The sequence below is a fragment of the Barbus barbus genome (genome assembly GCF_936440315.1).
Source record: "Barbus barbus genome assembly, chromosome: 45".
Classification (NCBI taxonomy): Eukaryota; Metazoa; Chordata; class Actinopteri; order Cypriniformes; family Cyprinidae; genus Barbus; species Barbus barbus.
Genome location: NC_136723.1, coordinates 14535038 through 14555948, shown reverse-complemented (window position 1 = coordinate 14555948; position 20911 = coordinate 14535038). Strand labels below are relative to the sequence as shown.

General features: G+C 37.6%; 1 protein-coding gene and 2 pseudogenes across 3 annotated transcripts in view; all 3 read left to right on the top strand.

Annotated features, from left to right (window-relative positions):
- Nucleotides 1-35: 35 nt before the first annotated feature.
- Nucleotides 36-7075, top strand: LOC306864442 (annotated as a pseudogene). Its single transcript has 2 exons — nucleotides 36-2437; nucleotides 4683-7075. The product of its transcript is annotated as an uncharacterized misc_RNA (transcript).
- Nucleotides 7076-7812: 737 nt separating this feature from the next.
- On the top strand, nucleotides 7813-10247 carry LOC306864441 (protocadherin alpha-2-like; annotated as a pseudogene). Its single transcript has one exon. The product of its transcript is annotated as a protocadherin alpha-2-like (transcript).
- Nucleotides 10248-12497: 2250 nt separating this feature from the next.
- LOC306864523 (protocadherin alpha-C2-like) overlaps nucleotides 12498-20911 on the top strand; it is a gene marked incomplete at its 5' end in the record, with an annotated part of 40879 nt that continues 32465 nt past the window's right edge. Inside the window, one exon of the mRNA XM_079408587.1 lies at nucleotides 12498-14864. Within this exon, the coding sequence (XP_079264713.1) occupies nucleotides 12498-14864 (2367 nt within the window). The remainder of the gene's footprint in view (nucleotides 14865-20911) is intronic.

Here is a 20911-nt window from a genome sequence, read left to right as displayed (position 1 = left end):
TTTTACTGCTACCAAGTCAGTTGTGAATGATCATCATGGCCTTTATGGGATATTTCGAGTGTGGATTTCTATTTTCTCTTTTTTTGCTGGATTCTGCGTTTGCTCAGATCGTCTATTCCGTACCGGAAGAGGTAAATAAGGGGACAGTTGTTGGGAATATAGCAAAAGACTTGAACGTAAATGCTTACGAGCTGGACTCTCGTATGTTTGAGATTGTGTCTGGATCCAATAAGAAGTATTTTGACGTAAATTTGAAAACTGGCATTCTGTTTGTTAATGAAAGAATTGACCGCGAGGAGTTATGTGCCTCGAGTCAGAAATGCTCTTTGAATATCGAGGCCCTTGCTAAAAATCCTCATCATCTTTACAGAGTGGAGATTAAGATCGTGGATATAAACGACATTGCGCCACATTTTCCTGTTAAAATATTTACTATAAATATAACTGAAACAGCCAGTCCAGGAGAAAGATTTCCCCTCCCTGTAGCCGAGGACTCTGATGTTGGCAGTAATTCGCTGAAAGAGTACAAACTGAGTCCGAATGAACATTTCAGTCTAGATACACAGAATGAAGACCAGAGTGTATCTGCTGAGTTAGTGCTGAGCAAGGCTTTAGATCGAGAGAAACAAGCGACAATTAAGTTAGTTCTCACTGGAGTAGATGGAGGAAAGCCACCTAAATCCGGGACTTTAAATATTGTTGTAAACGTCATGGATGTTAATGACAATAATCCAGTGTTTAGTCAACCTCTTTACAAAGTCAAACTAAAAGAAAATGTTGCTGCTGGTACAAAAGTTGTCTCTGTGTTTGCCGTTGATTTGGATGAAGGAATAAACCACGAAATTGTGTACTCATTTGTTGGTCATGGAAAAAAGAAAGATCTATTTAACATTATCCCCGAGACTGGAGATATTTTTCTAAAAGGGCAAATAGATTACGAAGAGAATCCAGCGATTGAATTACGAGTCCAAGCAAGAGATAAAGGAAGTACACCAAGGAGTACACACTGTAAAGTTTTAATAGAAGTTATGGATGAAAATGATAATGCACCAAAGATAATTGTGACTCCTCTGTTGGAAAGCGTGAAAGAAGACACAAAGTCAGGAACTGCTGTTGCTTTAGTCACAGTCTCTGATAAAGATGGAGGTAAAAATGGCATTGTACACTGTGCTCTGAAAGGCTCGTTTCCTTTCAAACTGGAGACGTCATATAACAATCATTATTCTCTAGTGGTAGATGGACCTCTGGACAGAGAGAGTGTTTCTCTGTATAACATCACAATTACAGCTGCAGATGAAGGAACTCCGTCTCTTTCCAGCAGCACTGTTATAACTGTACATATCTCTGATGTTAATGACAATGCTCCACATTTCCCAGCTCCCGTTATTACTGCTTTTCTAAGTGAGAATGGTCAAGCTGGAGGTCTCGTGACAAAAGTGTCTGCTGATGATTCAGACACTGGTGAAAACGCAGAAATTTCATATTCACTGTTAGACAGTTCCAGCTCCAGTGTTCCTATAACAACACTGATAAATATAAACTCTTTAAGTGGAGAAATATTCAGTTTGCAATCATTTAATCACGAAGAAGCGAAAAGATTTCAGTTTTATGTCATGGCAACAGACTCTGGTGTTCCTCCTCTGAGCAGTAATGCAACGGTAAATGTGTTTATTCTGGATGAGAATGACAACAGTCCGTTTATTTTACCGCCTTATTCTGAACCTGGATCAGTTAATAGTGAGAACATTCCCTACTCTGCTGAAGCGGGATACTTTGTAGCCAAGATCAGAGCTGCTGATGCTGACTCTGGATATAACGCACTTCTGTCTTATCATCTTACTGAACCCAAAGGAACGAATCTCTTCCGCATTGGAAGCAGCACTGGAGAAATAAGGACTAAGAGACGAATGAGTGACAATGACTTAAAAACTCACCCGCTTCTTATCACAGTGTCTGATAATGGAGAGCCATCACTCTCAGCGACTATGTCCATGGATGTTGTGGTTGTTGAGAGTCTGGATGACATAAAGACATCATTAAGAGAAGTTCCAGCTAAAGAGGAGAGTTTTTCGGATCTGAATCTGTATCTGCTCATCGCTATTGTCTCAGTATCAGTCATCTTTTTACTGAGTCTGGTGGGTTTGATCGCAGTTAAATGCTACAGGACAGACACCAGTTTCAGCAGGTACAGCGCTCCAGTGGTCAGCACACATCCAGACGGAAGCTGGTCCTTCTCTAAAGCCACACAACAGTACGACGTGTGTTTTAGTTCCGACACGATAAAGAGTGATGTAGTAGTTTTCCCCTCGCCATTTCCGCCTGCAGATGCAGAGTTAATCAGTATTAATGGAGAAGACACTTTTACTCACACGCAAACCCTGCCGAGCGCTGAGAAGGTAAGACATGCTGCCTCTGTATTGTATCTCACTTTTACTAGGTTAGACTGAGACTTTCTGCTTTTTCATCACTGCACAAAAGCTAGATGCTGAAATGAAGTGATTTTTCCCAATATAGTTATTTTGCTTGTGTACTAAAATATCATAAATTGATAATAGGCATAAGTACTCTATATTTTCCACAATTAGCTCATAAACATGAGGAGCATTTTTGTCTCAATTGTACCCATATGGTGTACAGTTGAAACAGTAGCATGGTACAGTTGAGACACCCATTCTTAATGCTCTAAAGCTGGCTAACTATTTATTGAAAATACAATTTTAAATAATTATAGTTTAAAAATAAATTTATTTATTTGCTTTATTTAATTCAGATTCAGTTAAACAAAATATGAACAAATATTTAACACTAGAAAATATATGGCAAACAGTACAAATGTAAACATAACAGTAAAAATAACAATATAAATACCTGTATATTCTATAAACCTACCCCTAAACCTATGCATCATTCAAAACCTTCTGAATTTTTACATTTTCAATTATTCTGCATGATTTATAAGCTTGTTTAATCATGGGGACCTACAAATCTTCCCATAAGGTTAGAATTTACTGGTATTACTATACTTGTGGGGACATTTGGTGCCCATAATGTAAGTAATACAAGTATAGAAACACACACAGCCTCTGTATGCATTTTTATTTTATGTGATTGAACTGTTACTGTAAACAGTACAACCAATGAAGGGTGTCTCAACTGTACATACTTTACCACATTGCATATTTCTTAAAATGCTATGTAGCCCTTTTAACAGTTAGACAGTTGAAATAATACAAATATCATTTTTTAACAGAATTTGCGTAGCATATGTGTAAATGTGACTTCTATTCTATTATTATAACACTGTACAAATAACCAGCATTTGAAGCAATAGGACACCAATCCGGGTACAGTTGATACACTGTGTCTCAACCGTACCCCACTGACATGCTCGCACGCTTCTCTAGATTATGAAAAGACCTTGCATGGCACAATGTCATAAAATATGTCTATTTTTTAGAGCGCAGAGTAACGTTTGCAATGATATGTGTTAAGTTTAACAATCATAAAAGAATAATAAGCTGTTCATTGTGGAAGGGACATGGTGAAATTAAAATCTCATCTTGGAAAAAATCTTTTGCCGATATCCTCGGAGTGGAAAGACGCACACATTTAAAATTTCCCACGATCAAATAGAACACTACGCGTGGAGCAAAAATCACGGTTCGAGGTTCTTGTGGATGCAAGTTATTTAAGGTGTTTCAACTGTACACATGTCTCAAATGTAGAGTCTACCCTACACCAGATTTGCAAAATATCATTTTTTAGAAACGAGTAATTACCTTTTTTTCGAAGCCGTTTCCACAGTTTTTTTCTTCTTGTTTTAGTTTAGATGTTTATAAAATAAAGAATTATGAACTAATAATGTCAATTTCTTCTAAGTAGGATATAGACATATTTCCACTATATTTTCCACTATATTTTCAAGATCATACATTTGAGTTTTGCAAGTCATTTCAGCATCTCGTGACTCTGGCGTATGTTTATTCCTATCACTGTGCAGCTTTGGGGTTTCATCATGGAGTTTGATTTGCTTGCGTTTTTGCTATCTCTTTGATTTGGATTTTGTACACTATAGGACAGTCTATATTTACAGACCGATTTTTCTTTAAAAAAAAATCCCCTTTTTTTGTGGTACTTTTGTCTACTTTTTATGTTACAAAAATTACTTTGCGGTATCATACAGCTGTTTCTTTTTTTGTTGTTGTTGGTTTCGTTTGTTTCATTGCTTAACTGTATAGCGTTTTTTGTATTTAAAGAGCAAAATCACTTCAGTACCACGGATAGCGGTAGTGAAGTATACTGTAATCCTTCTCATATTTGTTGAAATACACAGCACAGAGGTTATTTATTTATTGGTGGTGGTGGTGTTTCGTAATGATTGCATCGACACGAAGGGTTAGATTTTACTGTTTGAACATGAGTATACATTTATTTCACCTTTTCTTTTATAGAAAACAACATGAAGTAACATTGTCTCTCCACTTTTACAACACGTGGTGGCACTGCAGACCATGACTTTGAGAGTTATCTGAGCTCCTCCTTTACAGCATCAGAACAAGAAGAAATGCGTTGAAGGCGTGTCAATAACCAAAGCTTATAGTAGCTTCTGCGTCTTGATGTCGGATTGTATCGAGAGAGGTCTGTTTGGTTGTTTTAATCGTTTTTACAGTAAATAATCGCAGGACATTCTGCTGCACAATCATGGATGTTACAGAATTTTACGGCTTCTGGATCGTTTTATTTCTGTCTTTTTGGGAATCTTCGCTTGGCCAGATTGTTTATTCCGTCTGAGGAGGTAAATAAGGGAACAGTGATCGGGAATATAGCAAAAGATCTGAAGATTAGTGCTCAGGAACTAGAATCACGCATGTTTCAGATTATGCCTGGATCAAATGCAAAGTATTTTGATGTAAATGTGAAAACGGGCTCGCTGTTTGTCAAAGACCGGATTGATCGTGAAGAGTTGTGTGGCAGTAATCAGAAATGTGCGTTAAATTTAGAAGCTCTTGCTCAGAATCCTCACAGACTTTACCGGCTTGAAATTATAATTGTGGATGTGAATGACAATGCTCCCTTTTTTCCAGACAGCGCTCATATTCTCAATGTTACAGAGGATGCAAATTTGGGGGAACGATTTCCTCTTCCAATTGCGAAAGATTCAGATGTTGGCAGTAATTCTCTGAAAGACTACAAACTGAGTTCTAATGAATATTTTTCTTTAGATGTTCATAGCGGGCAAAAGAGTATATCTGCTGAATTAGTGCTACAGAGAGCTTTAGACAGAGAGAAACAAGCGATTATTCATGTAATACTCATCGCTATTGATGGAGGAAAACCTCCTAAATCTGGAACACTGAGTATTGTTGTTAATGTCATGGATGTAAACGATAATAAACCTATTTTCAGCAAACCTTTGTACAAAGTTAAAATGAAGGAAAACATACAGATTGGAACCAAAATAGTTTCTGTTTCTGCCAGTGATTTGGATGAGGGCATCAATAGTGAAATTCAATATTAATTTCTTCATCATGAAAATACTGATGAAACGAACCGGTTCACAATTAATTCTAACTCAGGGGAAATTGTTGTTCAGGGACAAATTGATTATGAAGAAGACTCTGGAATTGAACTGCGTGTCCAGGCGAGAGATAAAGGCGTTCCTCCTAAAAGTACACATTGTAAAGTTTTAATAGAAGTTGTGGATGAAAATGATAATGCACCAAAGATAATTGTGACTCCTCTGTTGGAAAGCGTGAAAGAAGACACAAAGTCAGGAACTGCTGTTGCTTTAGTCACAGTCTCTGATAAAGATGGAGGTAAAAATGGCATTGTACATTGTGCTCTGAAAGGCTCGTTTCCTTTCAAACTGGAGACGTCATATAACAATCATTATTCTCTAGTGGTAGATGGACCTCTGGACAGAGAGAGTGTTTCTCTGTATAACATCACAATTACAGCTGCAGATGAAGGAACTCCGTCTCTTTCCAGCAGCACTGTTATAACTGTACACATCTCTGATGTTAATGACAATGCTCCACATTTCCCAGCGCCCGTTATTAATGCTTTTCTAAGTGAGAATGGTCAAGCTGGAGGTCTCGTGACAAAAGTGTCTGCTGATGATTCAGACACTGGAGAAAACGCAGAAATTTCATATTCACTGTTAGACAGTTCCAGCTCCAGTGTTCCTATAACAACACTGATAAATATAAACTCTTTAAGTGGAGAAATATTCAGTTTGCAATCATTTAATCACGAAGAAGCGAAAAGATTTCAGTTTTATGTCATAGCAACAGATTCTGGTGTTCCTCCTCTGAGCAGTAATACGACTGTAAATGTGTTTATTCTGGATGAGAATGACAACAGTCCGGTTATTTTGCCGCCTTATTCTGAACCTGGATCAGTTAATAGTGAGAACATTCCCTACTCTGCTGAAGCGGGATACTTTGTAGCCAAGATCAGAGCTGCTGATGCTGACTCTGGATATAACGCACTTCTGTCTTATCATCTAACTGAACCCAAAGGAACGAATCTCTTCCGCATTGGAAGCAGCACTGGAGAAATAAGGACTAAGAGACGAATGAGTGACAATGACTTAAAAACTCACCCACTTCTTATAACAGTGTCTGATAATGGAGAGCCATCACTCTCAGCGACTATGTCCATGGATGTTGTGGTTGTTGAGGGTCTGGATGACATAAAGACATCATTCAAAGAAGTTCCAGCTAAAGAGGAGAGTTTTTCGGATCTGAATCTGTATCTGCTCATCGCTATTGTCTCAGTATCAGTCATCTTTTTACTGAGTCTGGTGGGTTTGATAGCAGTTAAATGCTACAGGACAGACACCAGTTTCAGCAGGTACAGCGCTCCAGTGATCAGCACACATCCAGACGGAAGCTGGTCCTTCTCTAAATCCACACAACAGTACGACGTGTGTTTTAGTTCCGACACGATAAAGAGTGATGTAGTCGTTTTCCCCTCGCCATTTCCCCCAGCAGACGCAGAACTGATCAGCATTAATGGAGAAGATACTTTTACACGAACCCAAACTCTTCCGACCACCGAGAAGGTAAGATGATTTTGGAACCCTAGTTGTGTAAAAAAAAAAAAAAAAAAAAAAAAAAAAAATACTTTGTAGATCTATATATGTATGAATGTATTTATTTACTTATTTATTTATTTACTGGAATAGTTGCTGCGTTGAATTTGAAATTACGCTGGATTTGAGTCAAGCTATTGCTGTCCTTCTTTTAATTAATTTCCCTGAACTTAATTGCGTTGCCTTTGTGAAAAAAAAGACAATAGATGTTAAGGTGGTGTTATCCTATAACAGTTTTCAGCACCATGGACAATGAACATTTCGTCCTCTCTTTTCTTTCCGTACATTTGGTCATCTCGGTTAGATGTAGATACATTTTATTCGGTCCGATTCCAATACAGCCAGTTATTCTCTTTTTAGCACGTGCTGGGAATATTTACAGACGAAATTGTGTTGATTGCATTCATACTTTGCAATTAACCAATTCCATTCTTTTAAAGCATAAATGTATACTCTGGAAAATTGCAATTTAAATAAAATATCTTCAATAATCATGCAGTTAAAACGCGCGATGTCGCTGCAGACCACGAATTTGAAGCACTCCTTTTATTCAAATGAGGCTCCTCCCTTACAGTGGAAGAGCAACCACGTATACTGTAGTCATGTGGAATTGATAAGGTATTATACAGGCTTCAGATGCTAATGTCCTGGCAGCAGCGAGACAAAAAACTGCGCTTTTTAAACGAATTAATATTTGAGGCTTTGAATAAACAGTTATGGAAAGCTTAAGATATTTGCGCGTCATAGCAGCTCTGCATTTTTGTTTATGGCGATCTTCATGCGGCAAGATTATTTATTCGGTCTCGGAGGAAGTAAATAAGGGAACTGTTGTCGGAAATATAGCAAAGGATCTCAAGATCAGTGTTCAGGAGCTGGAATCTCGTATCTTGCAGCTTGTGTCTGGATCCAACAAGAAATATTTTGATGTGAATTTAGAAACGGGATCGTTGTTTGTGAATGAAAGAATTGACCGGGAGGAGTTATGCTTCGCTCTTAAACTGTGTGCTCTTAATTTGGAGGCTGTTGTTCAAAATCCTCATAGCCTTTATCGAATTGAAATTAATGTTCTGGATGTTAATGATAATGTTCCATATTTTGTGGACAGCGTTATAACGATAAACATTACCGAGGATGTTGTTCCGGGAGCTAGATTCCATCTTCCTGTAGCTGAAGATAATGACATGGTATTAATGCACTGAAAGACTACAAACTGAGCAAGAATGAACACTTTTCTGTTGACGTACAAACGGAGGAACAGAGTGTGTCTGCTGAATTAGTGCTCCAAAAACCTTTAGATCGTGAAAAGCAATCAGTAATTCCTCTTGTACTGACAGCGATTGATGGAGGAAAGCCCGCAAAGACAGGAACATTAAGTGTAAAAGTGAATGTTTTGGATATAAATGACAACTGGCCTGTCTTCAGCAAGCCTTTGTACAAGATCAAGGTGAGAGAAAATATTTCTGTTGGTACCAAAATAATCTCTTTGACTGCTACTGATTTGGATGAGGGCACCAACAGTGACATTATTTACTCAATAGCTGAACATGGAAACATAAAAAAGCAAAGTCTATTCACTGTGGTTCCTGAAACTGGGGACATTGTTGTGAAGGGTCAAATAGACCATGAGTTAAATGCTGCAATTGAATTGCGAGTTCAGGCGAGAGATAAAGGCAGTCCACCAAAGAGCACACAATGTAAAGTTTTAATAGAAGTTATGGATGAAAATGATAATGCACCAAAGATAATTGTGACTCCTCTGTTGGAAAGTGTGAAAGAAGATGCAAAACCGGGAACTGGTGTTGCTTTAGTCACAGTCTCTGATAAAGATGGAGGTAAAAATGGCATTGTACACTGTGCTCTGAAAGGCTCGTTTCCTTTCAAACTGGAGACGTCATATAACAATCATTATTCTCTAGTGGTAGATGGACCTCTGGACAGAGAGAGTGTTTCTCTTTATAACATCACAATTACAGCTGCAGATGAAGGAACTCCGTCTCTTTCCAGCAGCACTGTTATAACTGTACATATCTCTGATGTTAATGACAATGCTCCACATTTCCCAGCTCCCTTTATTAATGCTTTTCTAAGTGAGAATGGTCAAGCTGGAGGTCTCGTGACAAAAGTGTCTGCTGATGATTCAGACACTGGTGAAAACGCAGAAATTTCATATTTACTGTTAGACAGTTCCAGCTCCAGTGTTCCTATAACAACACTGATAAATATAAACTCTTTAAGTGGAGAAATATTCAGTTTGCAGTCATTTAATCAAGAAGAAACAAGACGATTTCAGTTTCAAGTTATGGCGACAGACTCTGGTGTTCCTCCTCTGAGCAGTAATGCAACGGTAAATGTGTTTATTTTGGATGAAAATGACAACAGTCTGGTTATTTTACCATCTTATTCTGAACCTGGGTCAGTTAATAGTGAGAACATTCCCTACTCTGCTGAAGCGGGATACTTTGTAGCCAAGATCAGAGCTGCTGATGCTGACTATGGATATAGCGCACTTCTGTCTTATCTAACTGAACCCAAAGGAACAAATCTCTTCCGCATTGGAAGCAGCACTGGAGAAATAAGGACTAAGAGACGAATGAGTAACAATGAACTCTAACAATGAATAAGTAACTTAAAAACTCACCCGCTTCTTATCACAGTGTCTGATAATGGAGAGCCATCACTCTCAGCGACTATGTCTATGGATGTTGTGGTTGTTGAGAGTCTAGATGACATAAAGACATCATTCAGAGAAGTTCCTGTTAAAGAGGAGAGTTTTTCGGATCTGAATCTGTATCTGCTCATTACTATTATCTCAGTAGCAATTATATTTTTACTAAGTCTTGTGGGTTTGATCGCGGTTAAATGCTACAGGACAGACGGCAGTTTCAGCAGGTACAGCGCTCCAGTGATCAGCACACATCCAGACGGAAGCTGGTCCTTCTCTAAAGCCACACAACAGTACGACGTGTGTTTTAGTTCCGACACGATAAAGAGTGATGTAGTAGTTTTCCCCTCGCCATTTCCGCCTGCAGATGCAGAGTTAATCAGTATTAATGGAGAAGATACTTTTACTCACACGCAAACCCTGCCGAGCGCTGAGAAGGTAAGACATGCTGCCTCTGTATTGTATCTCACTTTTACTAGGTTAGACTGAGACTTTCTGCTTTTTCATCACTGCACAAAAGCTAGATGCTGAAATGAAGTGATTTTTCCCAATATAGTTATTTTGCTTGTGTACTAAAATATCATAAATTGATAATAGGCATAAGTACTCTATATTTTCCACAATTAGCTCATAAACATGAGGTGCATTTTTGTCTCAATTGTACCCATATGGTGTACAGTTGAAACAGTAGCATGGTACAGTTGAGACACCCATTCTTAATGCTCTAAAGCTGGCTAACTATTTATTGCAAATACAATTTTAAATAATTATAGTTTAAAAATAAATTTATTTATTTGCTTTATTTAATTCAGATTCAGTTAAACAAAATATGAACAAATATTTAACACTAGAAAATATATGGCAAACAGTACAAATGTAAACATAACAGTAAAAATAACAATATAAATACCTGTATATTCTATAAACCTACCCCTAAACCTATGCATCATTCAAAACCTTCTGAATTTTTACATTTTCAATTATTCTGCATGATTTATAAGCTTGTTTAATCATGGGGACCTACAAATCTTCCCATAAGGTTAGAATTTACTGGTATTACTATACTTGTGGGGACATTTGGTGCCCATAATGTAAGTAATACAAGTATAGAAACACACACAGCCTCTGTATGCATTTTTATTTTATATGATTGAACTGTTACTGTAAACAGTACAACCAATGAAGGGTGTCTCAACTGTACATACTTTACCACATTGCATATTTCTTAAAATGCTATGTAGCCCTTTTAACAGTTAGACAGTTGAAATAATACAAATATCATTTTTTAACAGAATTTGCGTAGCATATGTGTAAATGTGACTTCTATTCTATTATTATAACACTGTACAAATAACCAGCATTTGAAGCAATAGGACACCAATCCGGGTACAGTTGATGCACTGTGTCTCAACCGTACCCCACTGACATGCTCGCACGTTTCTCTAGATTATGAAAAGACCTTGCATGCAATGTCATAAAATATGTCTATTTTTTAGAGCGCAGAGTAACGTTTGCAATGATATGTGTTAAGTTTAACAATCATAAAAGAATAATAAGCTGTTCATTGTGGAAGGGACATGGTGAAATTAAAATCTCATCTTGGAAAAAATCTTTTGCCGATATCCTCGGAGTGGAAAGAGGCACACATTTCAAATTTCCCACGATCAAATAGAACACTACGCGTGGAGCAAAAATCACGGCTCGAGGTTCTTGTGGATGCAAGTTATTTAAGGTGTTTCAACTGTACACATGTCTCAAATGTAGAGTCTACCCTACACCAGATTTGCAAAATATCATTTTTTAGAAACGAGTAATTACCTTTTTTTCGAAGCCGTTTCCACAGTTTTTTTCTTCTTGTTTTAGTTTAGATGTTTATAAAATAAAGAATTATGAACTAATAATGTCAATTTCTTCTAAGTAGGATATAGACATATTTCCACTATATTTTCCACTATATTTTCAAGATCATACATTTGAGTTTTGCAAGTCATTTCAGCATCTCGTGACTCTGGCGTATGTTTATTCCTATCGCTGTGCAGCTTTGGGGTTTCATCATGGAGTTTGATTTGCTTGCGTTTTTGCTATCTCTTTGATTTGGATTTTGTACACTATAGGACAGTCTATATTTACAGACCGATTTTTCTTTAAAAAAAATTCCCCTTTTTTGTGGTACTTTTGTCTACTTTTTATGTTACAAAAATTACTTTGCGGTATCATACAGCTGTTTCTTTTTTTGTTGTTGTTGGTTTCGTTTGTTTCATTGCTTAACTGTATAGCGTTTTTTGTATTTAAAGAGCAAAATCACTTCAGTACCACGGATAGCGGTAGTGAAGTATACTGTAATCCTTCTCATATTTGTTGAAATACACAGCACAGAGGTTATTTATTTATTGGTGGTGGTGGTGTTTCGTAATGATTGCATCGACACGAAGGGTTAGATTTTACTGTTTGAATATGAGTATACATTTATTTCACCTTTTCTTTTATAGAAAACAACATGAAGTAACATTGTCTCTCCACTTTTACAACACGTGGTGGCACTGCAGACCATGACTTTGAGAGTTATCTGAGCTCCTCCTTTACAGCATCAGAACAAGAAGAAATGCGTTGAAGGCGTGTCAATAACCAAAGCTTATAGTAGCTTCTGCGTCTTGATGTCGGATTGTATCGAGAGAGGTCTGTTTGGTTGTTTTAATCGTTTTTACAGTAAATAATCGCAGGACATTCTGCTGCACAATCATGGATGTTACAGAATTTTACGGCTTCTGGATCGTTTTATTTCTGTCTTTTTGGGAATCTTCGCTTGGCCAGATTGTTTATTCCGTCTCTGAGGAGGTAAATAAGGGAACAGTGATCGGGAATATAGCAAAAGATCTGAAGATCAGTGCTCAGGAACTAGAATCACGCATGTTTCAGATTATGCCTGGATCAAATGCAAAGTATTTTGATGTAAATGTGAAAACGGGCTCGCTGTTTGTCAAAGACCGGATTGATCGTGAAGAGTTGTGTGGCAGTAATCAGAAATGTGCGTTAAATTTAGAAGCTCTTGCTCAGAATCCTCACAGACTTTACCGGCTTGAAATTATAATTGTGGATGTGAATGACAATGCTCCCTTTTTTCCAGACAGCGCTCATATTCTCAATGTTACAGAGGATGCAAATTTGGGGGAACGATTTCCTCTTCCAATTGCGAAAGATTCAGATGTTGGCAGTAATTCTCTGAAAGACTACAAACTGAGTTCTAATGAATATTTTTCTTTAGATGTTCATAGCGGGCAAAAGAGTATATCTGCTGAATTAGTGCTACAGAGAGATTTAGACAGAGAGAAACAAGCGATTATTCATGTAATACTCATCGCTATTGATGGAGGAAAACCTCCTAAATCTGGAACACTGAGTATTGTTGTTAATGTCATGGATGTAAACGATAATAAACCTATTTTCAGCAAACCTTTGTACAAAGTTAAAATGAAGGAAAACATACAGATTGGAACCAAAATAGTTTCTGTTTCTGCCAGTGATTTGGATGAGGGCATCAATAGTGAAATTCAATATTCATTTCTTCATCATGAAAATACTGATGAAACGAACCGGTTCACAATTAATTCTAACTCAGGGGAAATTGTTGTTCAGGGACAAATTGATTATGAAGAAGACTCTGGAATTGAACTGCGTGTCCAGGCGAGAGATAAAGGCGTTCCTCCTAAAAGTACACATTGTAAAGTTTTAATAGAAGTTGTGGATGAAAATGATAATGCACCAAAGATAATTGTGACTCCTCTGTTGGAAAGCGTGAAAGAAGACACAAAGTCAGGAACTGCTGTTGCTTTAGTCACAGTCTCTGATAAAGATGGAGGTAAAAATGGCATTGTACATTGTGCTCTGAAAGGCTCGTTTCCTTTCAAACTGGAGACGTCATATAACAATCATTATTCTCTAGTGGTAGATGGACCTCTGGACAGAGAGAGTGTTTCTCTGTATAACATCACAATTACAGCTGCAGATGAAGGAACTCCGTCTCTTTCCAGCAGCACTGTTATAACTGTACACATCTCTGATGTTAATGACAATGCTCCACATTTCCCAGCGCCCGTTATTAATGCTTTTCTAAGTGAGAATGGTCAAGCTGGAGGTCTCGTGACAAAAGTGTCTGCTGATGATTCAGACACTGGAGAAAACGCAGAAATTTCATATTCACTGTTAGACAGTTCCAGCTCCAGTGTTCCTATAACAACACTGATAAATATAAACTCTTTAAGTGGAGAAATATTCAGTTTGCAATCGTTTAATCACGAAGAAGCGAAAAGATTTCAGTTTTATGTCATAGCAACAGATTCTGGTGTTCCTCCTCTGAGCAGTAATACGACTGTAAATGTGTTTATTCTGGATGAGAATGACAACAGTCCGGTTATTTTGCCGCCTTATTCTGAACCTGGATCAGTTAATAGTGAGAACATTCCCTACTCTGCTGAAGCGGGATACTTTGTAGCCAAGATCAGAGCTGCTGATGCTGACTCTGGATATAACGCACTTCTGTCTTATCATCTAACTGAACCCAAAGGAACGAATCTCTTCCGCATTGGAAGCAGCACTGGAGAAATAAGGACTAAGAGACGAATGAGTGACAATGACTTAAAAACTCACCCACTTCTTATCACAGTGTCTGATAATGGAGAGCCATCACTCTCAGCGACTATGTCCATGGATGTTGTGGTTGTTGAGGGTCTGGATGACATAAAGACATCATTCAAAGAAGTTCCAGCTAAAGAGGAGAGTTTTTCGGATCTGAATCTGTATCTGCTCATCGCTATTGTCTCAGTATCAGTCATCTTTTTACTGAGTCTGGTGGGTTTGATAGCAGTTAAATGCTACAGGACAGACACCAGTTTCAGCAGGTACAGCGCTCCAGTGATCAGCACACATCCAGACGGAAGCTGGTCCTTCTCTAAATCCACACAACAGTACGACGTGTGTTTTAGTTCCGACACGATAAAGAGTGATGTAGTCGTTTTCCCCTCGCCATTTCCCCCAGCAGACGCAGAACTGATCAGCATTAATGGAGAAGATACTTTTACACGAACCCAAACTCTTCCGACCACCGAGAAGGTAAGATGATTTTGGAACCCTAGTTGTGTAAAAAAAAAAAAAAAAAAAAAAAAAATACTTTGTAGATCTATATATGTATGAATGTATTTAATTACTTATTTATTTATTTACTGGAATAGTTGCTGCGTTGAATTTGAAATTACGCTGGATTTGAGTCAAGCTATTGCTGTCCTTCTTTTAATTAATTTCCCTGAACTTAATTGCGTTGCCTTTGTGAAAAAAAAGACAATAGATGTTAAGGTGGTGTTATCCTATAACAGTTTTCAGCACCATGGACAATGAACATTTCGTCCTCGCTTTTCTTTCCGTACATTTGGTCATCTCGGTTAGATGTAGATACATTTTATTCGGTCCGATTCCAATACAGCCAGTTATTCTCTTTTTAGCACGTGCTGGGAATATTTACAGACGAAATTGTGTTGATTGCATTCATACTTTGCAATTAACCAATTCCATTCTTTTAAAGCATAAATGTATACTCTGGAAAATTGCAATTTAAATAAAATATCTTCAATAATCATGCAGTTAAAACGCGCGATGTCGCTGCAGACCACGAATTTGAAGCACTCCTTTTATTCAAATGAGGCTCCTCCCTTACAGTGGAAGAGCAACCACGTATACTGTAGTCATGTGGAATTGATAAGGTATTATACAGGCTTCAGATGCTAATGTCCTGGCAGCAGCGAGACAAAAAACTGCGCTTTTTAAACGAATTAATATTTGAGGCTTTGAATAAACAGTTATGGAAAGCTTAAGATATTTGCGCGTCATAGCAGCTCTGCATTTTTGTTTATGGCGATCTTCATGCGGCAAGATTATTTATTCGGTCTCGGAGGAAGTAAATAAGGGAACTGTTGTCGGAAATATAGCAAAGGATCTCAAGATCAGTGTTCAGGAGCTGGAATCTCGTATCTTGCAGCTTGTGTCTGGATCCAACAAGAAATATTTTGATGTGAATTTAGAAACGGGATCGTTGTTTGTGAATGAAAGAATTGACCGGGAGGAGTTATGCTTCGCTCTTAAACTGTGTGCTCTTAATTTGGAGGCTGTTGTTCAAAATCCTCATAGCCTTTATCGAATTGAAATTAATGTTCTGGATGTTAATGATAATGTTCCATATTTTGTGGACAGCGTTATAACGATAAACATTACCGAGGATGTTGTTCCGGGAGCTAGATTCCATCTTCCTGTAGCTGAAGATAATGACATGGTATTAATGCACTGAAAGACTACAAACTGAGCAAGAATGAACACTTTTCTGTTGACGTACAAACGGAGGAACAGAGTGTGTCTGCTGAATTAGTGCTCCAAAAACCTTTAGATCGTGAAAAGCAATCAGTAATTCCTCTTGTACTGACAGCGATTGATGGAGGAAAGCCCGCAAAGACAGGAACATTAAGTGTAAAAGTGAATGTTTTGGATATAAATGACAACTGGCCTGTCTTCAGCAAGCCTTTGTACAAGATCAAGGTGAGAGAAAATATTTCTGTTGGTACCAAAATAATCTCTTTGACTGCTACTGATTTGGATGAGGGCACCAACAGTGACATTATTTACTCAATAGCTGAACATGGAAACATAAAAAAGCAAAGTCTATTCACTGTGGTTCCTGAAACTGGGGACATTGTTGTGAAGGGTCAAATAGACCATGAGTTAAATGCTGCAATTGAATTGCGAGTTCAGGCGAGAGATAAAGGCAGTCCACCAAAGAGCACACAATGTAAAGTTTTAATAGAAGTTATGGATGAAAATAATAATGCACCAAAGATAATTGTGACTCCTCTGTTGGAAAGTGTGAAAGAAGACACAAAGTCAGGAACTGCTGTTGCTTTAGTCACAGTCTCTGATAAAGATGGAGGTAAAAATGGCATTGTACACTGTGCTCTGAAAGGCTCGTTTCCTTTCAAACTGGAGACGTCATATAACAATCATTATTCTCTAGTGGTAGATGGACCTCTGGACAGAGAGAGTGTTTCTCTTTATAACATCACAATTACAGCTGCAGATGAAGGAACTCCGTCTCTTTCCAGCAGCACTGTTATAACTGTACATATCTCTGATGTTAATGACAATGCTCCACATTTCCCAGCTCCCTTTATTAATGCTTTTCTAAGTGAGAATGGTCAAGCTGGAGGTCTCGTGACAAAAGTGTCTGCTGATGATTCAGACACTGGTGAAAACGCAGAAATTTCATATTTACTGTTAGACAGTTCCAGCTCCAGTGTTCCTATAACAACACTGATAAATATAAACTCTTTAAGTGGAGAAATATTCAGTTTGCAGTCATTTAATCAAGAAGAAACAAGACGATTTCAGTTTCAAGTTATGGCGACAGACTCTGGTGTTCCTCCTCTGAGCAGTAATGCAACGGTAAATGTGTTTATTTTGGATGAAAATGACAACAGTCTGGTTATTTTACCATCTTATTCTGAACCTGGGTCAGTTAATAGTGAGAACATTCCCTACTCTGCTGAAGCGGGATACTTTGTAGCCAAGATCAGAGCTGCTGATGCTGACTATGGATATAGCGCACTTCTGTCTTATCTAACTGAACCCAAAGGAACAAATCTCTTCCGCATTGGAAGCAGCACTGGAGAAATAAGGACTAAGAGACGAATGAGTAACAATGAACTCTAACAATGAATAAGTAACTTAAAAACTCACCCGCTTCTTATCACAGTGTCTGATAATGGAGAGCCATCACTCTCAGCGACTATGTCTATGGATGTTGTGGTTGTTGAGAGTCTAGATGACATAAAGACATCATTCAGAGAAGTTCCTGTTAAAGAGGAGAGTTTTTCGGATCTGAATCTGTATCTGCTCATTACTATTATCTCAGTAGCAATTATATTTTTACTAAGTCTTGTGGGTTTGATCGCGGTTAAATGCTACAGGACAGACGGCAGTTTCAGCAGGTACAGCGCTCCAGTGATCAGCACACATCCAGACGGAAGCTGGTCATACTCCAAATCAATGCAACAATATGACATTTGTTTTAGCTCAGACACAATGAAGAGCGACATGGTGGTTTTCCCTTCGCCATTTCCGCCTGCAGAGGCTGAACTGATCAGCATTCATGGAGAAGATACTTTTACGCGAACCCAAACTCTTCCTACCACTGGGAAGGTGAGCATAATTTCAGACCTTGGTTTATAAAGTCACTGAAATTTCACTTATATGGACTATTTGCATATTCACTATATGCATGCTTAAAAGTGAAGCAAAACATCATTCACTTTTCTAGCTTGATATAATGCTGAAAATGTGTTTCATGCACGTGTTGCAACTTGCAGCAGAAAGCCTGTGTTTACATTCAGTTTACTCAATACAATGATTTCAATTAACCTTCATTTTAAAAAACAGTCACCTTTGTTGTTGTTTTTTTTTTTTTTTGTTAGCAATCTTTCTATCACACTTTTGATTTGGAGTTTTTGTGTGTCAATCAGTACTACAGCTCGGAGCTTTTATGTAGTGTGGCTTCAAGTTTTTATGTAGTGTGGTTTCAGCACCAGCAGAGCTGGACAGCGCCACCTCACTGCTATACAATCTCATCAAGAGCTTAGTAGCACTGCACTCATTTTGTGCTCAATCTTTAATGATTTGATTATTAATAAATCAAAGAAATCTGTTTTAATTATAACTCTTTAATGACGTTAAACGGCAGTTTCAGATTGAAGCAGGTTGCAACAGCTATTCCCCAGTTTTCAAAGAGAATTTAAAATGATGTTTAATAAGCTTCACTAACCTACTGCTTAGAATACTGATTTGAGTTGGTTTTATTTAAAGGTTTTTGAATTACTTTTTTTTTGTTACTGAGTTTTGCATGTGAAAAAGTTACTAAATGCTGTAGTTTTACACTTTTCACACTTTTTTTCTGCATGTTCAATGTATGGATAAAAGCGTAAATGCATAAATGTAAATACGTATGTTTATCGTGAGTCTTGAAATGGTCTCAGACTTATGCTCCATGTTCCTCGTAGCTTCGTCTAATAGTTAGTCATGCCTCTTGAGTTTTTTCCCCAAGTCCTTGACAGAGGACAGGGATCAGGGCCTGTGTAAATTTCTGTGCAATTGGGTCAGTACTAGGTTCTGCTTTGCCCGGCTGGTTGAGGGAGATAGATGGATTAGAAATCTGTGGGTCTCTGGACTGCTGGAGTGCTGCAGTCCCACCTGCATTATATTGAAGTCGTTCAATGCATTAATGAGAGGGACATGCTGCTGACTCTGTGAGAAAACACACAGCAGATTTCCTCGTTTCCCCGTACTGTGCAACCCATTTCATGTTACTGTGCATGTTTTTATTTGTTGTTTAAATAATTCATGTTTGTTTTTACTTATGAAATTACATGAGATTGATCTATATGGCTTTAAACAATATCTTATGGTTCTTGTTCTTTCAAGTTCTCATTCCATCTCTTACTCCCTCTTCTGAACTTTTTTTTTTTTTTTATTCATTTTTTAGCTGACGCTTTTATCCAAAGCGACTTACAATTGCTATATATGTCAGAGGTCGCACGCCTCTGGAGCAACTAGGGGTTGAGTGTCTTGCTCAGGGACACATTGGTGTCTCACAGTGGATTCGAACCCGGGTCTCTCACACCAACGGCATGTGTCTTATCCACTGCGCCATCACCACCCAATACTTGTCAGATGGAATGCTTCCTCTAGTGGCACAATGGCATTTTACTTCCCACCCCTGAGAGGATCTATCTATCTAGATAGAATGTTCATGCAATTTAATGTCATCATGTCATCATAGTTTCAGATATTTCTTTAGTAATTAATATTGTGTGTCCATAACATATTTCAGCATGTGCAGGATGGATTCGCAAATTTAGTTGTTATAGCAAAATGTAAAAATATTACTACTTGGCTAGAATGGCCCCCTTTCTGGGGCAAGAAGCCTTTTTACAGAATGTATAAATGACTTTTCATGTCATTCTTATTAATACTTAAATATGTGTTTCAATATTGTAAAATCCAAAATCAACTATTCTATTTCAAATTCTATTTTGGCAGTTTAGCTGAATAATTCAGTAACCAATGACAGACAAAGCAAAATCAGAGTAGAAGAGATTCATCTGAAAGGTAAATTTATTCTTGACTTAATACAGGCATATACATATTTACATCTATTTCATAATTGCAAGACAGTGAATGCAAATTGAATGGTTTCACTTAATTAGCTTATAGGTTTAAATGAAAAGAGAAGCTATCTGAAATGTACATCTAATTTATGGAAATACTGAATAATAACCCCACCAATTAAATTATGTATTTAATAATAATAATAATAATAATAAAATAGTAACAACATGCACATCATGTGTCCACAAACCACTCATTAACAAATAGAAAAAAAAAAAACTTTGATATTCAACATAACACAATGTCATATATAATCATGAGACACAAAAAATGAACCGCAATTAACCTCAAAACTGACAAGTGTTGATATTTTTAAAAAATTAAAAATTGCGTAGCTATGCATCATAAGTGTTACGATGAGATTTTGTATCATATGCATGTTCTTTATGTTGTTTGTAGCCTACACTCTTGGTAAAAATGTGCTATGCTCATTTATAGATATACATCTACTTGCAAATCAAGATATAACAGTATCACCTCTTATTTCTCAGTCTGTATGCATGAATGTCACCTGCTTTGTCTTCTGCATATCACATGTATTATTCAGATTGAGTCACACGGATTATGTTTCAGTTATGACATTACTGCTTCAGCCAGCTGTGAATTTGTAGTTTATGGGCAAACTTCAATTCTATTTGCAGAATGTAATGCTACGAGGTTAACAGGAAAGTGAGTCTTTTTGTTGCTTGTGTGCGCTATTCATTAGAATATATGCTTGGCAGAATCATGGATTTGAGTCAGTACTTCAGCATTGTGACAGACAATGAGTCATAGTGCAGACTGTGGGTAAATACAGACACTATCATCGCTTCAGTGTTATTTATTGTGAGCTCACTGTAAACGGCTAAGCCTGTTGTCTGTGCGCTGCAAGGCATGAACTGTGTGTCTGCTGGCTTCTG